This window comes from Necator americanus, chromosome X (genome assembly GCF_031761385.1).
Source record: "Necator americanus strain Aroian chromosome X, whole genome shotgun sequence".
NCBI lineage: Eukaryota > Metazoa > Nematoda > Chromadorea > Rhabditida > Ancylostomatidae > Necator > Necator americanus.
In genome coordinates, this window is record NC_087376.1 from 27,496,678 (window position 1) to 27,521,255 (window position 24,578).

The 24,578-nt window shown below is 38.0% G+C and overlaps 3 protein-coding genes across 6 annotated transcripts; 1 reads left to right on the top strand and 2 right to left on the bottom strand.

The window, feature by feature from the left end:
* Positions 1 to 289: 289 nt before the first annotated feature.
* RB195_025692 (uncharacterized protein) lies at positions 290 to 18,231 on the top strand (the record flags this gene model as incomplete). 4 transcript variants are annotated; one of them, XM_064213942.1, is made up of 12 exons in its annotated part: positions 290 to 387; positions 3,751 to 3,811; positions 3,901 to 4,000; positions 5,708 to 5,783; positions 7,131 to 7,194; positions 7,282 to 7,324; positions 10,662 to 10,702; positions 10,830 to 10,936; positions 11,202 to 11,425; positions 11,474 to 11,724; positions 17,615 to 17,721; positions 17,994 to 18,231. In XM_064213942.1, the coding sequence occupies 12 exons, from the start codon at positions 290 to 292 to the stop codon at positions 18,229 to 18,231; spliced, it is 1,410 nt and encodes a 469-aa protein (XP_064069823.1). The 4 variants fall into 4 exon arrangements, with proteins under 4 accessions (XP_064069823.1, XP_013305703.2, XP_013305704.2 ...); XM_013450249.2 differs by lacking the exons at positions 10,662 to 10,702; positions 10,830 to 10,936; positions 11,202 to 11,425; ... (1 more) ...; positions 17,615 to 17,721; positions 17,994 to 18,231 and having other exon boundaries at positions 7,282 to 7,329; XM_013450250.2 differs by lacking the exons at positions 290 to 387; positions 3,751 to 3,811; positions 3,901 to 4,000; ... (4 more) ...; positions 17,615 to 17,721; positions 17,994 to 18,231 and having other exon boundaries at positions 10,872 to 10,936; positions 11,202 to 11,760.
* A 2,488-nt stretch (positions 18,232 to 20,719) lies between these two features.
* Positions 20,720 to 21,022, bottom strand: RB195_025693 (uncharacterized protein; the record flags this gene model as incomplete). Its single annotated transcript, XM_064213943.1, has 1 exon — positions 20,720 to 21,022. The coding sequence occupies one exon, from the start codon at positions 21,020 to 21,022 to the stop codon at positions 20,720 to 20,722; it is 303 nt and encodes a 100-aa protein (XP_064069824.1).
* A 1,384-nt stretch (positions 21,023 to 22,406) lies between these two features.
* RB195_025694 (uncharacterized protein) lies at positions 22,407 to 22,787 on the bottom strand (the record flags this gene model as incomplete). The annotated part of the gene is made up of 1 exon (XM_064213944.1): positions 22,407 to 22,787. The coding sequence occupies one exon, from the start codon at positions 22,785 to 22,787 to the stop codon at positions 22,407 to 22,409; it is 381 nt and encodes a 126-aa protein (XP_064069825.1).
* Between the last annotated feature and the right edge of the window lie 1,791 nt (positions 22,788 to 24,578).

Consider the following 24,578-nt stretch of genomic DNA (forward strand, 5'->3'; position numbering starts at 1 on the left):
AAGACGAACGATGAAAATTCCGGATTTCAAGAAATAGGAACTTAATTGTTGAGTCAACAGTAAATTAATATTAGTTTTCAATAATAAAAGAAGTTTTTCGTTTCTGCAAACTCAACACATTTATCGCCTGACTTTTCATTCATTTTGAATATTCTCTCTTTTTATTTCCTAAACGCGCTATTTTCAAATACGTCGTCAGACTTTCTTGCCTGGCACTTTCATTCAAAACATACTTAGCAAGTAAGGCTGTGAATTTCAGGATTTTTTTACATACTTATTTCAGGTTAAGATGGCACGCATAACACGATTCCTGGTTTGCCTTCTTCTGGCCGTTGTCGGTCTCCTCAATGCGTCACCAAAACAACATGTGTTTGGCTTCGGAAAAAGGTAGTTTTAGTAATTTTCATAAATGCCGCCATTCATCTACACAATAGCTGGTCCTAAAACGAATAACGCCATTCCATATCTGCTGAATGCTTACGTTTAAATCCCAGTCGGTTGCGTGGGCAAATCGAAGCTTTCGTTGCGATAGCCATGAAATGATATCGAATTCGAATGTTGGTAATTAACCTCATGCTTTTTAGTTCATTTCTTAGCCTCTATTTGGGGATTAATCTTAGATTTTCCCGAGATTTCTGCTCGTTACGAAGAAAGAAAGAAGATTCTTCAAGAGGAATTCTAGATGAGGAAATGGCGTTCAGTGTTTTAGTGGTGCGAAATTTGTAATATTGTTGCTAGAAAACTTGAAAAGTTTTGTTAGGTTGAACAAGAACTAAGTTTTTTTTTCCCTCAGAACAATTTTCACTAAAACTTTTTTGAAAGATCCCAAAGCCGTTTGGTTTCTTTTATCCTATCCATATTCTGGTGAGTTCGTAAATGGGATCAGGCAGATCTACGGTAAGAGAAGAGAACTATCCTGATTCTTTGCTTACCTGGAGACTGATGCTGCCTTGAATCCTCTGACGATCCAGCAATACACTCGGTAAAACAAATGTATTTGAAAAACTATAAAAGTAGTATTACTGTGAGTAAATCCAGAAATGAGTGGATTACAAAAATGGAAATATTTCGGTGAAAACCTGCCTCTACTAGTATTATTAACATTTTCTTGAACATTTTCCTATAGTTCGAAAATTAAGGAATAATACCTGGATATAGTAAGCAGCGGAGGCATTTAATTGTATTTATGATCCGCCCAAATTGTGCTGAAGCCGTAAAAGGAGCTCTGACTGCTCCAACATCGTGTAACCAAGCATTACTTATGGAGTAGTCATCCGAGTGCTGAGTTGTCGTTCCGAACAAACAAGATAGCAAGATAGAAGGAATGGCTTTGTGTATTATCCAGAGAATAATCCAACGAAAGTAGGAACTATCACTATGTGTCCGTCAAATAATATTCAATAATAAATCACACATCAAAATCATCAAAATAAATCATTAATCAATATACGCTTTCAAGAGGTTTCTTAATTCGCTACACATGCGAAACTGTTAGAGGAAATGAGTAGAAAAATGAAAATGCTCTAAATAAACAAATAAATAAATAAATAGGGAAATATGAACCTAATTATCATATAGTTCTATGAAGGTACTATCTTCTCAATATATTAACAAATTGGTTTCACTCGATTCCTATAGATTGAAAAATTCATTTAGTTTTTGAATACTGTAAGACTACTGCCTTAATGGAATTTTTTAATGTTAATGTACTCCGAGTTGAGTTCGGTCTAGTGACGAATTTCATTTTGAAGCTATTTCGCCACCGTTGCTATTTCTTTCGTGTGGCCGGCAACCTTTATTGCTAGTCAATAGAGCACATGCACTAAAGAGGTACATCTACGGAATGAAACGGTCCATGCAATACGAAGTGTAGTTCACTATTAGAGGGAACGTTGAGGGAATCTCAGTTATAGGCTACCTCAACTATATGTGTAGATCCCGGAATGCAGTTTGTAGCTTTAAGGACGAAAATAATCAAACGTTAAGAAAACACCCTCTACAACAAATTCACGGGATCAAGGAATCAGAGGCATCAGTTTGCCCAACGAGACAACTCTTTACACACAGAAATCCGGTGAAAAGAAACTAAAATGGATTAGTGGCACCGTAATTGAAACAATTGAGCTCACGTGTATTATTTGGAAAGCGAATTTTTAGAAACGACCAGCGTAAAATTTCAAGGGTTCGTGAGTAAATTATGAATAAAATAGGTCCTAACAGATTTCAAATATGCGTGACAAGTCCTGATAGCACCAAGAATTTTCGAAATCCAAAAATTTCACTAATCGATGAACAGAGCCCAACATCCCGACAAAACTCATTAAGGCTTAGAACTCCTACTCCAATTTCTTAGTCTAGATGCACGGTTGGAATGATCCATGTAAAGAAAACTAATCAGCAACTTGCCCTTTAAGAAAACTTTAATTTTTCTTTTGAAAAAACCTGTCACTTGCTGATGCAAACTGACTGACAACGACTTGTTTTCAACTTTATAAAAACAGCAGCTCATTTTGAAATTTTTTTCCCGTTGTTGGAGACTTTATAATGATGTTACTAGTCCCTGAAGCGAAATATTGCTCATATATCCAGAAATAAATGAGTGACAAAATCCTCGTTCTTCTTCTAAAAACTCGAACAGCTATGCAAAATTAACTCGGCTTGCTTTTTGCTTTTGTGATGTCACAAAATTTCGGGAAACTTGCTAAAACGTTCTCAAAGGATAGATTTAATACAACTAACACTGGATTTTGTGCAGTATTATTCTGCTGTTGCTTCTTTATTAAGGAAGGAATTGAAAAAAAATTAATTAGTCACGAAATCTTGTGCGAAACAAGCTCGCACGTAACTTTTTCTTCTAACTACATGCAAAAATTCACTTGCCGATAACTGTCAAGAAAAAAGAGAATATATCCACTCAATCACAACCCAGATGAGATTTATGAAAAATATGAACACAAAGACGAGATAAGCGCATGTCTGTGTGTTGCTTCTACCACAAAATCCACATAAAGACGCGTTGCGTGGGTATCCAGGAGCGACTTGGTTTCTTAACTTCTGTGATGTGCTTCTAAGCAAAGAAAGTGTCAGATTTATCAGATTTATTAGGAAAATATAAAAAAATTCCATGGATTGTGGAGTGTGGAAGGTTGTGCTTTAACCTGTGACTAAATCAGTTTAGCATGATTACTGGTATCCATTGTTTCAGTTCTTCAGTAGTGCTTTTGAAGGAGGAGGGAAACAACATTAGAATGGTGTCGTTATGAGAAAATGTTTTTTTTTTCCTCGAGTTGGACCATTTTTAACAGTTTCGTTCCGTTGCTAGATTAAATTAGAATTAGTCTGCTGGCTTGAAGAACAGCTGAGAAAAATACAGTATATTTCGCGTCAAATGTGTTCAGCCCGGTGACCGCAACGCGTCTGCTGCAGCGGCTAAGCTTCCTTTACCTCACACATGGTTCCTCTACGGGACCGACTACAACCTGGCTTTTCATGTGTGCATAACGCTTCCTAACGGACCCAATGGGTTACTATACAAGTAATGCAGCAGCTTTACTTTCTCAGTTTTTACGAAGAAGTCGGGATGTTTGCCCAGATTTGGCTCGCAAAGTAACTTGTCTATAACGGTCCTTATCAATATATTTGAACAAATCAGAGCGTTACATTTCTACATAATAAAAAAAGGAAAACAAAAAGAACTTTCTTCTAATAGATAAGGAAGAGTAATTCAAAACCTCATGCCTACTTTTGCAGAGGTGGTGAAGCACTGGGCGATCCAGAAGTCGACTGGAACGCGATGTCGAAACGACTGAGCGTTAGTTTAACGACTCCCTTTTCCATAAATAATTAATCACTTCCATTCTAAAAATATTTCATTCGACACTAAAAAAATGTTCCATTTAGAATGGAAAATTCATGATGGGATTTGGCAAACGAGGGCTGAATAAACAATTTACAATGGGTTTCGGAAAGCGAGTCCCTGCTGATGAAGAACTGCTAAGCGGTAAGTAATTACTAATATATTTAATAAGTTGAGTGAAACAACAAAAATTGTGTGAGCCTAATGGAAATTGAATGTAATTAATGTTTTGAACTGCTGAAGGTCTTATTAGATAAGATATGAAGCAGGAAGAATCTAATCTTTACTAAGAGACGTTTTTGAGGACAACATTTGAGGAAATTTTTGACGTTGGATTGTTCTTACTAGTGGGTAGATTTTCGAACGAGGACTGGAAGTATTAAAAGGAGAAAACGAAATATCTCCTACAAATCCAGAATTTAAAGGAATTCGAATTTCCATAAGCATCAATTTGCACAACGAGCCAACTAATTACTCCTGATGAATTGATTAATGAAGCCCTTGAGCAGATTTTGTTACTTGATGAAAAAAGTGTTAAATTGAGTGATTTTAACATTAATCCAGTGTTAGCTCATTGGAGAAATTGATCTTTTCTCTCAATGGTTTCTGTTTTTTTTTTCAAAGGTTTTCAGCGGTGATACTTGCGAACCAAGTCCTAAACCCTATTTCTTACTGTACTCAGATAAGTGTTAAAGTTTCCTTTCGAACAATGCAGTAAGTCTTAAAAATAACCCAGATTTCTCCGTCCGGAGAATAGGACGTTGAATAACAAAACTACAGTAGTTCAACCCCCACATGTTGATTTATGGTGCAATATCGCGTAAAGTTGTGAACAAGCTGATCAGGTTTTCAAACCATTGCACCTGACTACGAGTGTGTCGTTGTGAGATATATAGCTAATAGTTCACTTTTAGTCTGTAGTACGGTATGGATCCCATACATTTGGCGTGTATCAATCCAAAGCAGAATGAGTAGTGGCATGAAGGTTGTAGGTTTTTTCTGGCGCGAATAAAAATTGTGTGGGGCTGTGGGTGATGTATCCAAGTCCTATTCAGTAACTCAAGTATTTTAAAGTCTCTGAAGTCTCTAGCGTCAATCCACTTGGGATACGCCAACGCGTTTTATGTGCATTTCGTAATAGACGAGGTCTTGGAACGCGTGTTAGCCTATCGAGTATTTAGGCATAGGTTTTTCATGAATTTTTCTCGGAGAGGGGAGATGTTTGGTCCATTCTCAGTAGTGTTTCGTTAGTATCACAGTTCTTTCCAATCTCGTAACGCAGCGTAGGAAAAATCGACACGTTCCCACTTCATACCGAATCTACTGAAACTTCCAGCGACTCAATAATACATTCAAATTCCTATCAACATGTTCACACAATTATTTTGTTGATAATAAAGCTATTAATAAATAAGTAATGCCAATAAATGCCTCTATCATCCATTAGCAGTCCAACAAAGAGTAGTAGTGTGATTTAGATCCGATCCTGTATCCCTTCTGAACGAGCGAACCGTCCAATATCCGTACTCAAAATCCTTATTATGTAATAGTGCCCGGTGTTAAGTTAAATAAATATTTTCAATGTTTTGCTGTACTCTTGCTACAATGAACACTAGTGGTTTTTTTTTGGGTAGACTACTATGGAAACAGGTGAGCTGAAAGTGTGTGTAACTATCTTTTCCTGTCGGCATTCTTTTCGGCAACGAATTTTTTTATTTGGTTGAAAATGCTATCATTATTTTGGCATGCTGACATTGGTTTAATGGGAATCTCTATTAATCCTGTGGGGATCTATCGGTTTGTTGCTTAGTACTTTGCATATCACACTCATCTTAAAAAAACCCTTTTCAGAGGACTATATCGACCAAAGTGGTAGGACCTCGTTGTTAACGAAGGGACTAGGAAAGCGGCTTTACGGACTCAATGAGTAAGAATATTTCATTTCAAAACGATGAATGACGATTTTCATCAAAAAAAGGGGAAGCGGGTTCAAATTTCTTTGATTTGTTTTCTGAGGGATTTCGAGGACTGTCTCCCTAATTAGCAATCTCCCGCTCAGCCGTATATTGGTTTTTCATACTGTATTAGGTTGGTGCTAGAATAATGCGCGTTTTTCGTTACCTTATGTCCACGACTAAATTGCTTCGGTTACACTCATCTCTAGTATTAGAACCCGTATAACGTTTTGTAGCGTATTTTGTTATGGGTGTTAGTGATGAAGTGATTTTGAACGAGATTCAGCATTTGGTCAGTCCCAAGACCTAGGAGACAATATGTCTATGCAAGATTCTTACAAAATGTTCTTCTACGAGTTCAAGCTGGGCAGGTCTGCAGCGGAATATCAACGCTGTTTGGGGTGAAGGAGGCACCACCAAATTTACGGTACGACGTTGGTTACAGAGGTTTCATTGTGGCGATATGATCCTTGAAGGTAATAAAGGTTGCGGCCGTCTTTCTGATGGTGACGACCACTTGCTGAAGGCAATCCTCGAAGATGATCCGCCTAAAACAACAAAAAACTTCCCCAAGAACTAGGCGTTGACCATTCAGCAGTCGTCAACCATTTGAAAAAAAAAAACTGGGAAGAAAAAATCGTTGGACTAGTGGATCCTGAGAAGTGGATAACAAGTGAACTCAGTCTCAAAGAAACCGCCGTTTTGAGATCTGCTTAACGCTTTCGTTACGCGACAGGAACGATACATTTCTCAATCGCATTATTACGTGCGATGAGAAGTGGATAATTTTCGACAACAGGAAGGGTCCTGCTCAAGGGATGGAGAAGGATGGAGCTCCTAAGCACTTCCGATGAAGACCTTGGTGACTGTGTGGTGGTGTGAATTTGCGAATCGGGACTCTGAGACTTACTCAATGATCCGTTTACGTGGAGGAACAATGTGGCGCTATGTATGCAAAAGAAAGGCGGCTGAGGCGTCAAGTGCCAACAATTTCTAGGTTAAGGGCCCCTTCATTAATGAGCCGAGAGTGTTTTGACATGAATTTTGATAAGATTTAACCCGGTCTCACCTTAAAACTGGTTCTCAGATTTTAGAAAAGGACGTTATTAGCAATGAAGTGAAAATTTCGGAAGGCATGGTCAGTTCCGAGTGTGCGCAACCGGGCAAACGCAGCGACTATGCCGCAATTCGCAACGCGTTCACCCGATTGCGCACATTAAACGCTACATATGATTGATTTTCGCTTCGTTGTAGAAAAAGAAATTCAATGTCTTTACTAAATTATCGGAATAAATCGGTTTTCAACTTTAATAATTTAGCCTTCCCGGCCTCAGAACAATCCAGTACATGGGTCTCGGAAAGCGAAGTGTTCTTTCTCGGGAAGTGAGCTTTTCTTAGACATTGTCCGTGCTGTTTAACTTTTTCCTTAGAAGTATCGAACTTTACAAGAAGGGAAATTTTGACTTTCAGGTAGCAGCAAATCTGCGAAGATTCAATCTTGGCCTTGGACGGCGTTAACTTCCTCGATACCTGGAGATCGTTTAAGAAAAGCACAATAGCAACGTGTCGAGATATTGTGGTGTACTGATATGAAAAGGTAGTATTAAACATGTTATTCGTGGCCTCATTCGTGGGAAAGTAAGATGAAGTTGTTCGTTAAGTTCAATATGAATAGGTTATATTTGCTGCATAAAATCTGTTAACAATATTTCATTTAATTGTGAACACTAATTAATTTTTCTCCTATGAAAATACATTAGAATACGGTCACAAAAGGCACATTCGTAGCAAATGATTAGAATTAATGAAACGTGGTCACAGCAAGCAATTTAAACAGAACGAATTTCCTTTAAGGTTAGTTTAAGGCAAGATAAAATTTAATGAAAAAAAAAACTGGGAATGTGATTGTGGTTAACTGGAGAGATAAAATTATGGATAAACCAAATACATAAACACAGTCAAGAAGTAGAAGGAATACTAATTCAGCTCCTAGATATCGTACACTACTAAAATATACCAATACCTTATCTATAATTATGTATAATTCATCAGAACTAAAAAAAAGAATAATTGTCCTAAATGTATTTAAATTTAATTAATAATATAATAGTTTATAATTTTAAAATTTGAAATCTCATCAAATACTTTAATAACGGCTCTACCTAGCTGCGAATTGGGTGTCGTTTGTTTCTTGCGGGTGATGAATAGTCAATTTTCCTTAAATTTTTCAAATTTTTCCTTAGATTTTGCTACTGGTACATTCATACATATTACTTCTATTCGAACGTGCCCTAGTGGCAATAATATTTGAATAAAGATGATTTTCAAATACACTCAGTTGTTTAAATCTCAGGAAGTTTATGTCTCCTGAAAGTTCAATTCTTGGAAAATTGAACTGTGCTGCTTGCAAAGTATTGCAATGCCACTTTTTGATGAGTTACCCAGTTTAAATTAAAGATTAATATGGAATTAACAGTGTTTACATCCTAGCATATTTGCATTGAAAATATGTATAAAAAAAATGAAAGGAGCCTCCATAAGTCGTTCACATAAGCATCATTTTTACTGTCATTACTGCTATTTATGTGAAACGTGAAGGGTTCAAGGATATACTTTTAACATTACATTTTATTCTGCTAACTTTCGTTCCATAAATTTTCAAGTGGAATTTTTTTCTCATTAATTCGTTTTTTTTTTATTTTCTTTAAAGAATCTTTACAAACATCATAGTTCAGTTGTTAAGATTTCACTGAAATCTCGCATTGAGCGTGCTATGAATACTTCTATCATGGTTATTTGCCATTTCTGTAAAAATTCGCTAATTTTGCTGAATAAGAGGTAAAACAGAGAAAGGCTGGGAAAGCTTTGTACTTTACATCAATTAATTTTGTTCCTTGTATTCGATGCAATAACACTAATTAACATTTCCGAGAAAAAAGTCTGCAAGGAAAATAAAACAGTATGATTTATGATCGCTTGAAAGCAGAAAACGAAAACAAATCAGTAATCAGGAATATGTAAAGTTCATGATTATTGTAATTCCCAAATGTTGTTCACTTCAACAACAAAAAAACCTTTAAAAAAAGAGATTAAAAGATTGATTGAAAATTCCTGAGTAGAGTGCTGGTGCCTCACGGTAATCTTGAATACGAGCTGAAGGACTATGTGAAAACTTTGCAATTTTTCAAACTTTCGAGTTTCTTTTCATAGTGTAAGTCCAAGGAATATCTTAGGATAAGATATTTGCTCTTAGAGAACTAATATGATGAACATAACTAACACTCTTTACATACTCACAAATTACACACTACTCATTACTATTACTAATTACTAACTAACTTACTACATACTCTTAACATTTAAAAAGTACACCGTGAGGACTTAAAATAAATATCTAAAATTTATAATTTCGGAGAATATCATTGTCAAATATACTTACAAATGCACAAGACTAAGTAGAGAATTACTAATCATAGTGCTGACCTCATTATTATCGGATTATACTAATTAATTAAACTAATCATTGTAACTACTTTTTAACTTAGTGGCACAATGCAGCTCAAATAGAGTAAATAAGACGACAACACAAACAATTAACACTTTTTTAGACTTTTGTGACTATTACTGTGTGGTAGGTCACAGTCAAAAGTATCAAGTAGTCTCTGATATCCTTTGGATCATCCGTTCACCTCTATCCTCTTGTAATCCCAAATATATACTTCTATAGCAGATCCTACGATATCTAGAAGATCCTTATACCAGCCTGAATAAAAAAATTTAATATGAATGCGATTTTGCCAAAATACATTGCAATCGCCGGTTCAAGATGGATGCTTCTTGCGTATTCCGCTTCTTCTTCGCATGAAGAGAGGAGGAATTTAAAATTTGAGATTAATCACAGGATACTTCTATGGATACGTTTAATCCGTCGCAAACCATCGAAGTTGTTGGGAGTGGGCAAAATTAAAGTTTGAAAATACAATACGAAAGCAAATGAGCTGCCAATTTCAAATATACTTTAAAAATTTAGTTTTGACAAATGGTGTGGTTTGAAAACAAGCGAAGTTTCTCTGACCATCGTTGATTACTTTCACACCTCCGAAATCCTGCCATTGGCTTATCCCGTTGACACGTCTCTGTGGAGGGAAGAAGTGTTCGTAAGATTATCGCTATTTTCTCAAAACTGGACGAAATGTTTATCATATTTGTAATTAGGAGGTTATTTGGAGGATTTTGATAGCACAAGTCAAATATGTGTTCGAAATTTCCATTCTCTTCGGAAATTGACGAAAGTGCTCCATTGAAGGTTAATAAAAATACAAAGATTCTTAACTGTGAAAAATCTCCTTGGAAAATTTCCCAGTGAACAATTTGTTCTTAACAACAGACCAAAAAGTAAGTCCCTACCTTTGAAAGTGTCTGCTTTTTTTTAATACCAAACCTACAACTTTCCTCTTTTTTATTTATTTTTATTTTTATTTTTGTTACTATTTTTGAACAGGTGTCAATGGTTTTGCATGAACGCTCAAGTCTAGCGATTAGTGCTCTCCTTTCTTTACAAGATCTTTTCAAGGAGTTTACATAGGATGACTACTGGCTATCATTTTCGAGTGACCATACTGCAGAAAATTCCTTCTGTCTTCACAAAAACAAGATTTTTGCAGGTTCCATGAATTTTTTTGCGTAATTCAAATACAACTCGTTCTTCCACGTTAATTTATCTGCGGGAGTTTGCCAAATAAGATTCATTGATTTGCAATTTTCTAGAATTATCTGATCCTTCTACTCCATAATATTCTCTGAACATTTTTTCACATCTTTTCAATTGTATTCAATTATTTCGCATGCAGTACAAATTGATGGATCCAACGTGGTTTTTATATCGGAATTGGTAAGTGCAGTCAAGTTGTCAGTAGTCATGAGTCATTACATTTATCTAAGAACTTTCGTTTCGTCAAACACATGATTTTGCGTCAATTTCTCTTCGGGAAATGGCGTCGTTACTCTGAGTATTTAAGCGGAATCGCACTGTAGTGAAAGAACCACCAACCACCCGAAACATGGGATACCTGCCCTGGCTATTTCTGTTCTACATATTCTTTTTTACCGATGCGGGTGTCATAAGGTTTGTGTGACTCCAATCTTTCCGTTTAAATTCTATTCCTGAAAAAACACCTCTTTTCTCGTTTTTGCTAAGCGCAAAAACTGCGTATTTTATTTTGGACATTCATAACTGATTTGTGAGAATAGAACAAAATTGTCTGAAAAATTCCATAGATCAAAATTTATCATGAACATTTCCTTTCTCGAAATGGTGAAATGTCACATGAATAAGTGCGAAGTTCTCTAATTTGTACTATTTCTTTTTCGATTTGAACTTGTTATTCCAGAACAAAACGAGGTGGTTATGAACGACCATACATCCCACCACCACAACCTTACGTTCCTCCAGCGCCACCACCGCAACCTTACGTTCCTCCAGCACCAAAACCCTACGTTCCACCACCACAACCTTACGTTCCTCCAGCGCCACCACCACAACCTTACGTTCCTCCAGCACCAAAACCCTACATTCCACCACCAATGCCCAGCTATGGTAGACCTAGCTATGGTGGCGGTGGTATGCCTAGCTATGGTGGCGGTGGTATGCCTAGCTATGGAGGCGGTGGTATGCCCAGCTATGGTGGTGGTGGAGGTGGCTACGGATACGGCAGATCTGGTGGTATGGGTGGATTAGGAGCACAAGTTGCAAGATCGGGGCCTGAAGCAGTAAAATCAGGATCTGGAGATCCTGGAATGGGACTAGCTGCAGATCTACCGCAACAGTCGGCTCCTGGCGAAGCAGCGCAACCATCTTTGTTATCCGCTGAAAAAGTTCCCGATACAAGTATCAGTGCTTCTGAACAGGGCGAAGTAAGATCATTCCAGCGATTTCACAGAATATTTTAGTAATGGAATGAAGTACATCTGATGCTTGTCAAGTAATCGCCAAGAAGTTGACTTATGTACGAGTTTTATTCAATAAAATCTTACTCGATATCTGTTCCAATGAGGAAAAGATCTAAAAGGTAGGACTGATCACTTTTAATACCACAGCATTATCCATTACACATTAAATGAACCCAAAAGTGCATAAAGTTTGATTGGTTTTACATCGTGGAGTTTATCGGTCCATCTATCCATGCTGACGTAAGGCTGTGCGATCTGGTACAACTACCCTGCGGCCGCTTGTTGAACTACGCAACATTCTGCTGAGACCAAGGAAGAAAATGGATATAAATCAATGATCAAGAACATCTTACTTTTTGTCCACATATTATCACAGAAACTAACGTATGATTTCAACTGAGACCACTTCTTGGGAAACACAGTTGCAACTGGTTTCCAGTCATTCTCTGGAACAATCACAAGAAACATTTGATCAAAACGTTTTAATCTTTTTTGTCTAACGAACGATGTAGTTGACTGTTACAAACTGGGTATTCCTAAGGTAATTTGCAAGGATCTCCTTTTTTTCTTACTTCACAAAGAAAATTCATTAAAAGTTGAGGAAGACAAGCAATATTAAAATTGATGGCAAACATACATACCCAGTAAAAGAAGAAATGTTCCGAATAATGTTTTAGAGAACAATATCCAAACAATTCGGCACGAGATTTGCGGTTCCGATTGAGCAGAAAAATTTAAATATGTTGTAAATTTTAACAATCTGTGCTGGATTATATGACTGCTAAATACGTTGCTGTCGTCTGAAATCGACCACTCCCCATGCATTTTTTTTTTGTTTTGGATCCTCAAAATCAACCAGTTTAACAGACTGATCGTGAACATTTGAAATCATTAACAAGGCAACACACCTGTAAAAATATCTGGTAATTTCAAAATAGTGCTTCAGAAGCTCTGTACGAATTTACAAATAATGATAAATCGGCTTGATCGTTAAGTCTTTACTCTTAAACTTTTCCAGTACTTGATTATTTGATTGTTTATTTAATAATTTACTTTACATAAAGTAGACACGATAATTCTTTGCCAGAAAACGGAAAAAAAACGCGGATTCGCGTTATTTTCCATCCTATCCCTCCATAACATGATTCCTGTTGCTTTATAATTGACATTGAATCGATCAAAATTATATGTAAAATTAAATAACATTATAACAATATTATAACATTTAATTAAATTGACATTGATTCGTTATGACGTTTAGATCTATCTGTGTGATTTACTTTGAGGTTTGAGAAACTTTTATGAAAACACTTACTTTCTAAATTACCATTACTATTACTACAAAATGGGGGACCAGACTCAAGTACTTGCGCCTTGAGGATACCAGAATCTTAGTGCAAACCAAATGCAAATAACGTAAATTTTTAGTTAAATATCCGTAAAATAGGCATTGCCGTCAACATTTTGGTGCCTGATTCGTATGTATATTTAAGATTTCTAAAATTTTCTAATTTTGGGAAAAAAATCTGGAAAAATTTGACTTGAGCATTCTGTAGACCGCGAGTACCCAAACAAATTTGAATCAATGTACTAGAGTCTGGTCCTTTTCTCAATTTCAGCAGGTTTTCTGTTTTTTCTTCAAAAGTCCATGTGAAGAAATTGGACTAATGTACATTTTACGTAAAAAAAAATCACTAGAACAAGTAAACTCACTTAATTTGTTTTGTAGAAAACATAAAAAAACGGTCTTCAATTCCGCACTTTCTACGACCAAAGATGGTTTTGTTGATTGTTCCACAAAAAATCTCTGTTATCCTTTGTTACACCACCCTCAAAGTATACAGTAAATTTTTTTTGTCCCATATGAGAAACCGGAACTGGAACACGATTCCCAGAGGACATATCACCTACTATTGAGCGGATTTTTTTTTATTTCTCCAGTAAAATAATAATAGAAAAAACGATAAAAATGTAACTTTAGAAGAACACCACCTCTTAAGCCTTCCACAAAAAAAGTGTTCCAGAAATAGTTTTTAATAAATATTCTAAATTGGTTCTCACTCATATGTAACGAAAACTAACCCTCTTATTGTTTCCATCATCTAAAATGCTGGATGAGTAAACAATTATTGATTTTGCATATTGAAGTATTCAGATCTAAAAGATACATATCCGTCTACGAATGAGTTCAGCGCAAAGAAATGAGGTATACGGAAACAGTGGTAAAACCACAGGAGATTCTAAACATTAGGTTCCAAACCTTCTTAGAGCATGAAATCAGATCAGATGAACGGAAAAACAAAGCAATGGAATTCTGTCCCCACATGGACGGGTCCCTGGTAAATCTATAAGGCTTCTTGGTTTTTTTCTCTTCCCCTCAAAAGTTTCATTTTTGCTGTTAGTGTAAACAGATTTTTGTGAAAAGCTACACGGTGACTGATTGTTATGTCGATACTTCTTAGCGCTTCTCTGTAATAAATTATAAGGGGAAAAAACAGGGACAGCCACTGCGAACTCGCCCTTTGCGATCGATTATTTCCTAATTGAAGATGTCCCTCGTTCACGTGAAACGTATAGAAGTTCCTAATTGTAAAGTCATTAAAAACTACGACAATGCAATAGAGGAAAGAACCGGAACGATTTATTCTTGCACAATACTGAAATGTTCCGAAAAATAAGCCTGGAGGTGGAGGATAAACCGTATTTTAACCGTATAAATTTTTCGATGAATTGTTAATTAAATTACTGAATAATATAATAATCAAATTGAAACAAGTGTTTCATTTGGAACAATCAAGAATGGTAGATGATGAATTTGACTGACATCGTACAATGGGAAGAAGACAGTCCATACAATTCAAATTTCAAAAATGACCAATATTAAAAAAGTAAGTTTCCTCGTCTCCGCACTGTAGATGTTTTCTGATGTCGAAACCGGCAATATTGCTGTTCACGTAAAAAGTAAAAGAGTTTAAAATTGAGAGGTTATTAGAAATTATGAGAATTAAAATCAATGTTGACCTAAAACGATACCTTTTCGTACAATCCAAAACTTTACCAAGCATTAAGTAATTGAATTTACAACTTGCAACTTGCAATTAAACTAGAAGCAACATTATTCAATTTATTTTTCATAAAGTTGACATAGTAAACAAATTATTTAGTTCAAAATTATAAATTAGGTTAAACATTTTATAAATGATTGAATTAAATTTTTATATAATTCAAAGTAATCAATTCGTTGGCTTAAAAGGTTAGAAATGTTCTATTAACTAAAAGTGATTTCTTCTTTAAGTTCTTGATCGCAAATTTAACCCAAGACGGTGCACCCGTGCATTTTCCTTTCAGTTAAAATTTGTTTCGCATCTACTTACCTCAAAGCGAGGAACTTATCTATCGTTAAACATGGGAGACAACCACCTACGAGCTGCATATATGGTGCGACGGCACGAAAATTGGAATCAGTACAATTGTTGGTGCAGGTGTACAAAACAACAATTCCTAGCGAATCGGTGCAGAAGTGAATGGGATGTCGTAAACAGTTTCACAGGTTTAATAACTGTATCTATTGCTTTATTCTGTTGATTGCTAATTGTTTTTGTGCTTCAGTAAATATAAGGAAACGAGATGAAGTGTTCGCATGTCACCTTTTTTAACATCATCTTTGACTAGCATTAGCACTGATTCCGAGTACTGATTCCTTTAGAAAAAAAAACTATTGGATCTTCCATCAATGCCCAAACTTCTTTGAAAAAGAACGCAAAAAAAGGAAAATTCAATTCCTCAACAAAAATTAACAGAAAATGGCACTATTAATTTTTTTGTTGATTAGAGAAGGGGAACGAAGAGAGAACAAAAAGAATTGTGAAGTCTGGAGTTACCCGGACATTCAGGCTGGAATAAACATAACTGTGCCCAAAACGGAAGAGGACCAATGCCATATTGATAACCGTATATGTTTATTACGTCTACGTTTATGTTTATTTATGTTGCTGTTTGTGTTCATTCATGCGATGAAAAGAGAGGTCCATGTTCAGCGGGTGAGTGTCAAAGTTATGGGCGGATGTAGTATAGCCGGTAAGACATTCCGCTGTCTATACGATCGATTGGAGGTTCGAATCTGCCTTAGTGCTCACCAAGCGTTTCATCATTGCGGGATCGAGAACTCACACTACTAACTCAAGTCAGAAGTAAAATTTACGGCAGCTGAATCTCTATTTCTGATATAAGAGCCTTTAATAGTTGCCCAGTGAGCACTAAAGGCAATTTATCACGAAAAAAAACGATGTTCGAAGTTTCAGAGGGCAAATATAGAGTTCTTTGTGTAGATCACGAGTATGAATGTCGTTCTGCTCCATTCGTCGTCCTGAAGAACGGAGAAGGAAACGAAAACGGAAAGAAATCTTTTCCCTCGTTCTCCGCAGCAGCATTCATTGGTTCTATCACACTTGAATAGTCTGGTGAGGAGACTTCATTGATTTTCGACCTCTCGCTGGAAGCTGCCTTGTAACTCACCTCGTTGGAACGAACCGAACAGACCGACCGAACCGATTCGCGCCCAGTTTTTAAGGAATTGGATAATGTTATCGATTCCCAATATTAATAATGAAAATCATGCAAATTGCTTTTCTCAAAACACGCATAACGGCATCACCCCACGAATCTGAGGTGGTACGGATTTCAGCTGGAGTATTCGTATACGAGATAGTAGATTATAGAGAGGGGAATGACTCCGTCCATTTTTTCCTAATTGCCGTAAAAAACGACCCGGAAGATGCGGCGCCGCACAAGGCTGGTGCGCTCCAATCGAACTTCTTGTAGAAAATAGTGTGCCAGAACGCTCGAAGCCGTGTCTTCCGGGCCGTTTTCTACTTCAAATAGGAAGAAATGAACGGAATCACCCTCCTCTCCATATTCTACGATTGCTGAGAATCTTCAAAAAGCACTATACAAGAAAAAATGTTTACACATACATACTTTTAACGCTGAAGTGGTACACCACGAAAACGAAAAATAAACATCTAAAATCTATAATTTCGGAGAATATCGTTGTCAAATATACTTACAAATGCACAAGTCACTAAGTAGAGAATTACTAATCACAGCGCTGACCTCATTATAATCGAATTATACTCATTAATCAAACCAGTCATTGTAACTACTTTTTAACTTAGTGGCACAATGCAGCTCAAATAGAGTAAATAAGACGACAACACAAACAATTAACACTTTTTTTAGATTTTTGTGACTATTACTGTGCGGTACGTCACAGTGAAAAGTATGAAGCTCTGGAATCCTTTGGATCATCTATTCACCTCTATTCTTTTATAATCCTAAATATACATTTTTATAGCAGAGCCTACGATATCTGGAAGATATTTATACCCGCTTGAATAAAAAGAAATTAATATGAATACGGTTGTGACAAAATACACTACAATCGCCGGTTCAAGATGGAAGCTTCTTCGGATGAAAAGAAAGAGGAATTTCAAGTTTGAGATTAATAAGAATATACTTCTGTGGTTACAGTTAGGATATACTACCAGTAAAAATCATGAAAAAGCACAAAAAAATTTTAAAAATGGAATAAAAATAAATCGCAAATCACACAAATCGAGGTCACACGATTTGGCATCTAGTTCGCTAAACGGAGCTCATTGAACTGCGATTTACTGGAATAATCTGATCTTTCTACTCTGTAACATTCTTTGAACATTTTCTTTACCCCTTTTCAATTATATTCAAGTATTTCGCAAACAGTGAAAGTTGCAAATAAGAACCTTCCTTTCGTCAAACAGATGATTTTTCGTCAATTTCTTCAAGGGAAATGGCGTCATTACTCTGAGTATTTAAGCGGAATCGAAGTTTATTGAAAGAACAACCAACCGACCGAAACATGGGATACCTGCTCTGGCTAGTTCTGTCCTTCATATTCTATTTTTGCGATGCGAGCGACGTTAGGTTCGTATGATTTCAGTTCTGAAGTATAAAGTCTATTATTCCTGAAAAACACCTCTTTTCTCGTTCTTGCTAAGCGCAAAACGTATTTTAGAATATTTCCCTCCCAAGTATATTTCGGATTTTCATAACTGATTTGTGAGGACAGAAAAACATTGTCTGAGAAATTTCATAGATCAGCAATTATCATGAACATATCTTGAATGGCGAAATTTCGCACGAATATGTGCTAAGTCCACTAATTTGCTTTATTTTTTCGAATTGATCTTGTTCAGACATGGTAGATCTGGGTATGGTGGCAGTGGTAGACCTGGCTACGGTGGCTATGGTGGAGGTAGCTACGGATACGCTGGATCCGGTAGTTTCAGTGGATTAGATGCGCAAGTTGTAAGATCGGGACCCAAAGGAGGACAACCATCTTTGTTATCCGCTGAAAAAGCTCCCGATTCAAGTATCAGTGCTTCTCAACAGGGCGAAGTAAGATCATTCCAGCGATTTCACAGAAGATTTTAGTAATGGAATGAAATAAATCTGATGCTTGTCAAGTAATCGCCAAGAAGGAAGCTTGTGTACAAATTTCATTCAATAAAATCTTATCCGATATCTGTTCCAATAAGGGAACGATCTAAAAGGTAGCAGTGATCACTTCTAATACCACAGTATTATCCATTATACATTAAATGAACCCAAAAGTGCATAAGGTTTGATTGGTTTTACACGATATCGGTCCATCCACCATGCTGACGTAGTTGCGATCTGGTACAACTGCGCTGCGGCCGCTTGTTGAACTACGCAACATTCTGCTGAGACCAAGGAAGAAAGTGGATATAAATCAATGATCAAGAACATCTTACTTTTTGTCCACATATTATCACAGAAACTAACGTATGATTTCAACTGAGACCACTTCTTGGGAAACACAGTTGCAACTGGTTTCCAGTCATTCTCTGGAACAATCACAAGAAACATTTGATCAGAACGTTTTCATCGTTTTTGTCTAACGAGCGATGTAGTTGACTGTTACAAATTGGGTATTCCTAAAGTAATTTGCAGGGATCTCCTTTTTTTCTTACTTCACGAAGAAAATTCCGTAAAAGTTGAGGAAGACAAGCAATATTAAAAGAGATGGCAGACATACATACCCAGTAAATATTGTAAATATACATACCCAGTATATACCTTTACTCCGAAACTTTTCCAATATGTGATTATTTGATTGTTTATATAATTATTTAATTTACATAACGTAGGCACAGTATTTCTTTGCCGTATTTATTTTAAAAAAAAAGGCGTTTCGCGTGTTTTTCGTTCTTTCCTCCATACCTTGAATTGATGTTACTTTATACAGTTAAATGTGGACATCATCACGACTCGTTATGACGAGATATGATCAGGAGCTTCAAATTAGGGGACCAGACACAAATAACTGCGCTTTGAAGATTCACGAATTTCGGTGCAAAACAAACAAAATGAGAGAAACGCAAATTTGTAGTTAAATATTCGTAAAGTAGGCATTAAATAAATTAATAAATAGTTGTCTGATAAGATCCAGAACTAGATTTTTTAACTGGAAAGGTAAATTTTCTAATCAACTTTTATATGTGCCACATATGCCACAAGTTCAGAAAATTTCAGAACACCCTAATATACATATGAATGACAAAATGGTATCCAAATGTTTTCAACAATGCCTACTTTTTTATATGACAATTTGTTCGTTTCCCTCAATCTGATTTTACCAAATGTCACACATCCTCAACGGGCAAGTATCTTAGAGTATGATCCAATAATTTGTAGCCGCTGGTGAATTAGAAAGTAAGTGTTTCATTAAAAGTACTTCATTGGTCAAAATAAGCTAGATAGATAGATCTCGTCATAACGAGTCGATTGATGTCCACAGTTTATGCTTTATATTAAATGCATCACTCCACGAATCTGAGGTGGTACGGATTTCAGGTGGGGTATTCGTATACTGTATAGTAGATTATGGGAAGGAGAGTGATTCCGTCCATTTCTTTCTAATTGCCGTAAAAAACGGCCCAGAAGATGCGGCGCCGCACAAGGCTGGCGCGTTCCAGTCGAGCTCCTTGTAGAAAATAGTGCGCCAGAACGCCTGAAACCGTATCTACCTGGCCGTTTTTTTACGGCAATTAGGAAGAAATAGACGGAATCAACCCTCTCTCTATAATCTACTTTCCCGTATACAAATACTCCACCTGAAATCAGTACAACCTCAGATTCGAGGAGTGATGCCTTCAATTTCTATTGACCAGTGGACCAGTGAATGATGATGAGGCGTGCACTAAAAGAAGTCCGGTGTCCTGCATTAGCCGGACTGGTTCGGACTGGTAATTTTACAAAGCAATATGAAAAAAGTTATCAAGTTATGAAAAAAGCGAAAAAAAAATAGAACGTTAATCCGCGTTTTTTTCTTTTTCTGGCGAAGAATTGTTGTACCTACTGTACGCCAACGGCGCTCAAAAAATTCATGACTATATTCGTTTTATAAACACAATAACACGAAAATGTAACTATGTTATTACCATGATCACCTTTACTCCCGTTCTTTTTCTTTGATACTGAATGGGCGCCAGTAATCCTTCAATTTGTCTCTATCGCGTCCCAGAGTCATCCAATGGATTCGACTTTCGCGTGAGCATCGAATTTTTCTCTGAAGGACTTTGTGAAGAAGTGTGACTATCGAGTCTTCGGTATTCCTGTAGTGGGCTCAATATCGTGTGTAACCGAGCGGCTTTAGTCCAACGAGATAATCCTTTCCATTACTCTTTCAATTGAGCGTTCAATGACGCTCTCCGCATTTTCTTCCTCCTTGTGAACTGCCAAGGTTTCTGAAGCAGATCAAAGCAGAAAGCACTGTAGTGTTGAACAGGAGTGCACAGTGCTAGGTGCTCCTTTTTCACTGCTTCCTCAGTTCTCTTATATGTTCCCCAAGCCGCTCGTTTCCTCCTGCCATGGTCGAGGGTGGGGTCCTTCTTCGTGTTTATTTCCCCACCAAAACGTGGCTAGTGCATACGGATATGTCCCTTCCGTTGAGCGTGAATGGATGATCCGAGATCCATGCGTTACGCATGAACATCGTCACTTGCAGATTCAGCTGAAGGCCGATCCCTTCACATGCCTCGTTCAATTCGGTCAGCATTCGTTCCGCTTGGCTGATGCCAGATATTATCAGTATAATGTCACCCACAAAGCGTAAATGGTGTAGCTGCCGAGGGTCAACCTTTACTCCCAGGTCGTCCCATTCCAGCTTTCGTATTTCGTTCTCGAGGGTTGCTATGAACATTTTGGGTGAGATTATATCACAGTGTGGGATCCCCCTCTTTACGTCTATGATGATATTCTTGTAGAATGGCGAAATTCTGGTCGTGATGTTACTGTACAGCTCTTGAAGTACCCTATATAACACTATAGTAAGGACACTCTGGTTGTCTAAGACCTCCATAATCGCTTCATTCTAATTCTAAACTGAGTCAAAGGCCTTCTTTAAGTCGATAAAGGTGAGACAAAGCGGCACCTCATACTCTTGCGGTACCTTGATGACCTTCGAAACAGTGTGCATGTGGTCATTCGTGCCGAATCTCTTACGAAACCCTGCTTGCTCTCATGGCTGTCCTTCATCTAACTCTTTTTCAATCCTGTTAAGGATCACTCTTGTGAAGAGTTTGTAGATGCCGGATAGTAAACAAGTTGGGTGACAGCTGCCAATGCCATGTGGATCTCCCTTTTTATCTTGCTGGTCTGATCTTCCACTGTTTAGGGAGCTTGCATATGGACCTGGCAGGTAACTTGTAACGAGTCTCGCCAGAGTGTCGATGAGAACTGGCGGAAGATTCTCCAGATGTTCAGATCTTAATTTGTCGGGAGCGAGTGCTGTACGATTTCCTATGGACGTGATAGCGTGTCGTATTTTGGAGGGAGAACCTCGAAAATACGACACGCTATCACGTCCATAGGAATGACATATCCATCTTCCCTCAGATGGTGAAGAGGCATGGCTGTCGAAGAGATCAGAGTAGAAGTCGTAGATGATTTTTCTCCATTCTCTTTCTCGATTCTATGGTTTTCGGATCCGGAGAGCACTCTTTCCCGTCTTTCGTTTGGTGAACTCTCGATGGGTGCAGAGAACGCTCTTTCTCGCCACTGCAGCCTCAGCCAACACTTCTGCTCTTCTCTTTTCGAATTTTTTTTTATCACCTTTCTGTAAACCTTTGCGAGTTCCTGACATATTAGCTCTAGACTTTCCGGAGACTAGTTTCTCTTGTTAGTTTTAGAACTCTGAACTTTCCTCGTGCAGTAATGAAGATGTTCAAAGAGCCGGTCGTATTCCTCGTCGATGCTGTCCATTGCGGAATCTTCACGGGAGCAGGCTAGTATAGCGAAAAGATCCCACTTAATGATAGTTCTGGGACCTCGCTCTCTGAACTTATCCACGATTATACGAAAATCTTTCCTGGAGGATGGTCCGAACCCGTATAAAGGTTTGGCACAACAACGACATCCGTCAGACAAAACCTCTTACTGACGATGATGTGGTCAGTTTTAGTATGGTATCCTCCATCGGGTGACTCCCACGTCCAGCGTGGAGGGTGAGGTTTCTGGAATTGCGAGTTCGCATGTATAGTCTTAGTCGTCATGATAAACTCGGAGAGCCCCTTTCCCTACTCATTTTATTGAAGGCCGTGGCTTCCGATGTGAAGTTCTTCAGGCGTCCTTCTAGGGTCAATTGTGAAATCATCAATTATGACCTTGTAGAAGGTATGATCTTCTTCGTAGCTTGATGTTTGAATGTAAGCGACGAAGACTGTCCAAGCTGGCGTTGGACCACATCTTCTCATCCGAGGATGTCCGATTCGGGTCGGAAGTTGTTCGAGAGTATCGATGTTCTTTGCCATACTCGTGTTGACAAGGACACCAACTCTTCTACTGTCGTCGCATGTTCCTAAGAGGAGCAGTTCTCCTCCTGTTCCATAAACGGCATTCAGTGGGTGGCGTCGTCTCTTCTTGGTCAGTCTGATAACGTCATATCTTAGCTTCCTGACTTGCATCATCAGATCTTCGATGGCCGCATCCGATGCAAGCGTATGGGCGTTATAAATACAGATCGTATCCTAGTACTTTTTCATTGCAGTAGTCCAGGTGACTTCTGCAGTCTCGTCCTTCCTGGCGCGACCGTCAACTTACCAGGATTCCCTCGAGAATAAGGAGACCCTTTCTTATTACTGTGACACGCATATAATTTTAAAACCCACGGGCAGGTTGCGAGCCTGATCAGAACCACTACAAAAGGATGGAACTACCGGGACATCCAGCAGACGCCACTTCCGGCTGCCGAGTAAGTGGTCGATCTCTGCACGAGTCGCGTCATTGGGCGGTTAGCATGCCCATCGACGACGATCTTTTTTATAAAAGGAGAATTCAATGGAAGAGACGAGCTGCAGAAAACAGCCCGGCGAGACGATTGCCATTTTCATTCCGGTCCCCTAGTTCAAATCTTCCAATCTTATATTTCACTTCTGTAGCCTTTCCTAGTTTTGCGTTAAAGTCACCAGCCACGAACTCGTCGAAAGACTTCTAGTTGCGGATCACTTCCCCCATCTCCTCATTAAAGGGGTACAATTCGGGTCATTAGCTGCTGATGTTGATAAGTACTAGTTGACGATGCTGATGAGTTTTGGCGCAGAGAGTGGAGACGAAGAATAACCTGGCAAGGTGATAGGATCTCTCGAGAATTGGCAAGATGGACGACAGATAGGTGCACAACAACACCAACACCGCCCGCATTTCGTGACGGGACCTTTTCCCGCGAATGACGAGCGTATCGTCATTTATCTGTCATACGTCGGCAAGATCCCGTGTGCAGGGTACTAAGGGAATTTGTAAGCTAGAGTAGCAGGTGAACTTTTTTTTTCATACTAACTCCAACCCTGCCATAGCGAGCTTCGCTTTCACCACAGGTCGTCGCCCATCCTATATGGATCAGGAAGCCACCTTGCGACATTTTGCCAAGATGGTGGTGAATCTTGGCAGTGATTCACTCTTAGCTAGGCTTCCGCTTCTCAGAACTAGGATTGTAGGAGGCGTCGAACTCCTTCTCAGCTTGGAAGACCCTACAAGAAGACGTGCCTCCGCAGAGCATCGCAGGTTGACGCCCGGAGTCCCCATTATCACGGCGGTAAACCGTTGTGGAGGAACGTCTTCCAGTAGGTTTTTTCTTCCTCTCAAAAGATTTAATTGTGCTGTTGGTGTAAACAGATTTCTGGGAAAAGCTACACGGTGACTGATTGTTGTGTCGATACTTCTTAGCGCTTCTCTGCAATAAATTATGAAGGGAAAAAACATGGACAGCCACTGCGAACTCGCCCTTTGCGATCGATTATTTCCTAATTGAAGCCCTTGTTCATGTGAAACGTATAGAAGTTCCCAATTGTAAAGTCATTAAAAACTACGACAATGCAATAGAGGAAAGAACCGGAACGATTTATTCTTGCACAATACTGAAATGTTTCGAAAAATAAGCCTAGAGGTGAAGAAAAAACAATATGGTTCGAGGATTACTTGTAGATTTGTCATAATAAGGAAATTGTTTGGTCAATTGTTAACTAAGTTACTGAATAATATAATAATCATAGTGAAAAAAGTATTTCATTCGGAACAATCAAGAATGGTGGATGATGGAGTTGAGTGACACCGTACAATGGGAAGAAGACAGTCCATACAAATCAAATTTCAAAAATGACCAACAATAAAAAAGTAAGTTTCCTCATTTCGGCACTGTTGATATTTTCTGATGTGAAAACCGGCACGTGAAAAGTAGAAGATACCTTTCCGTAGAATCCAAA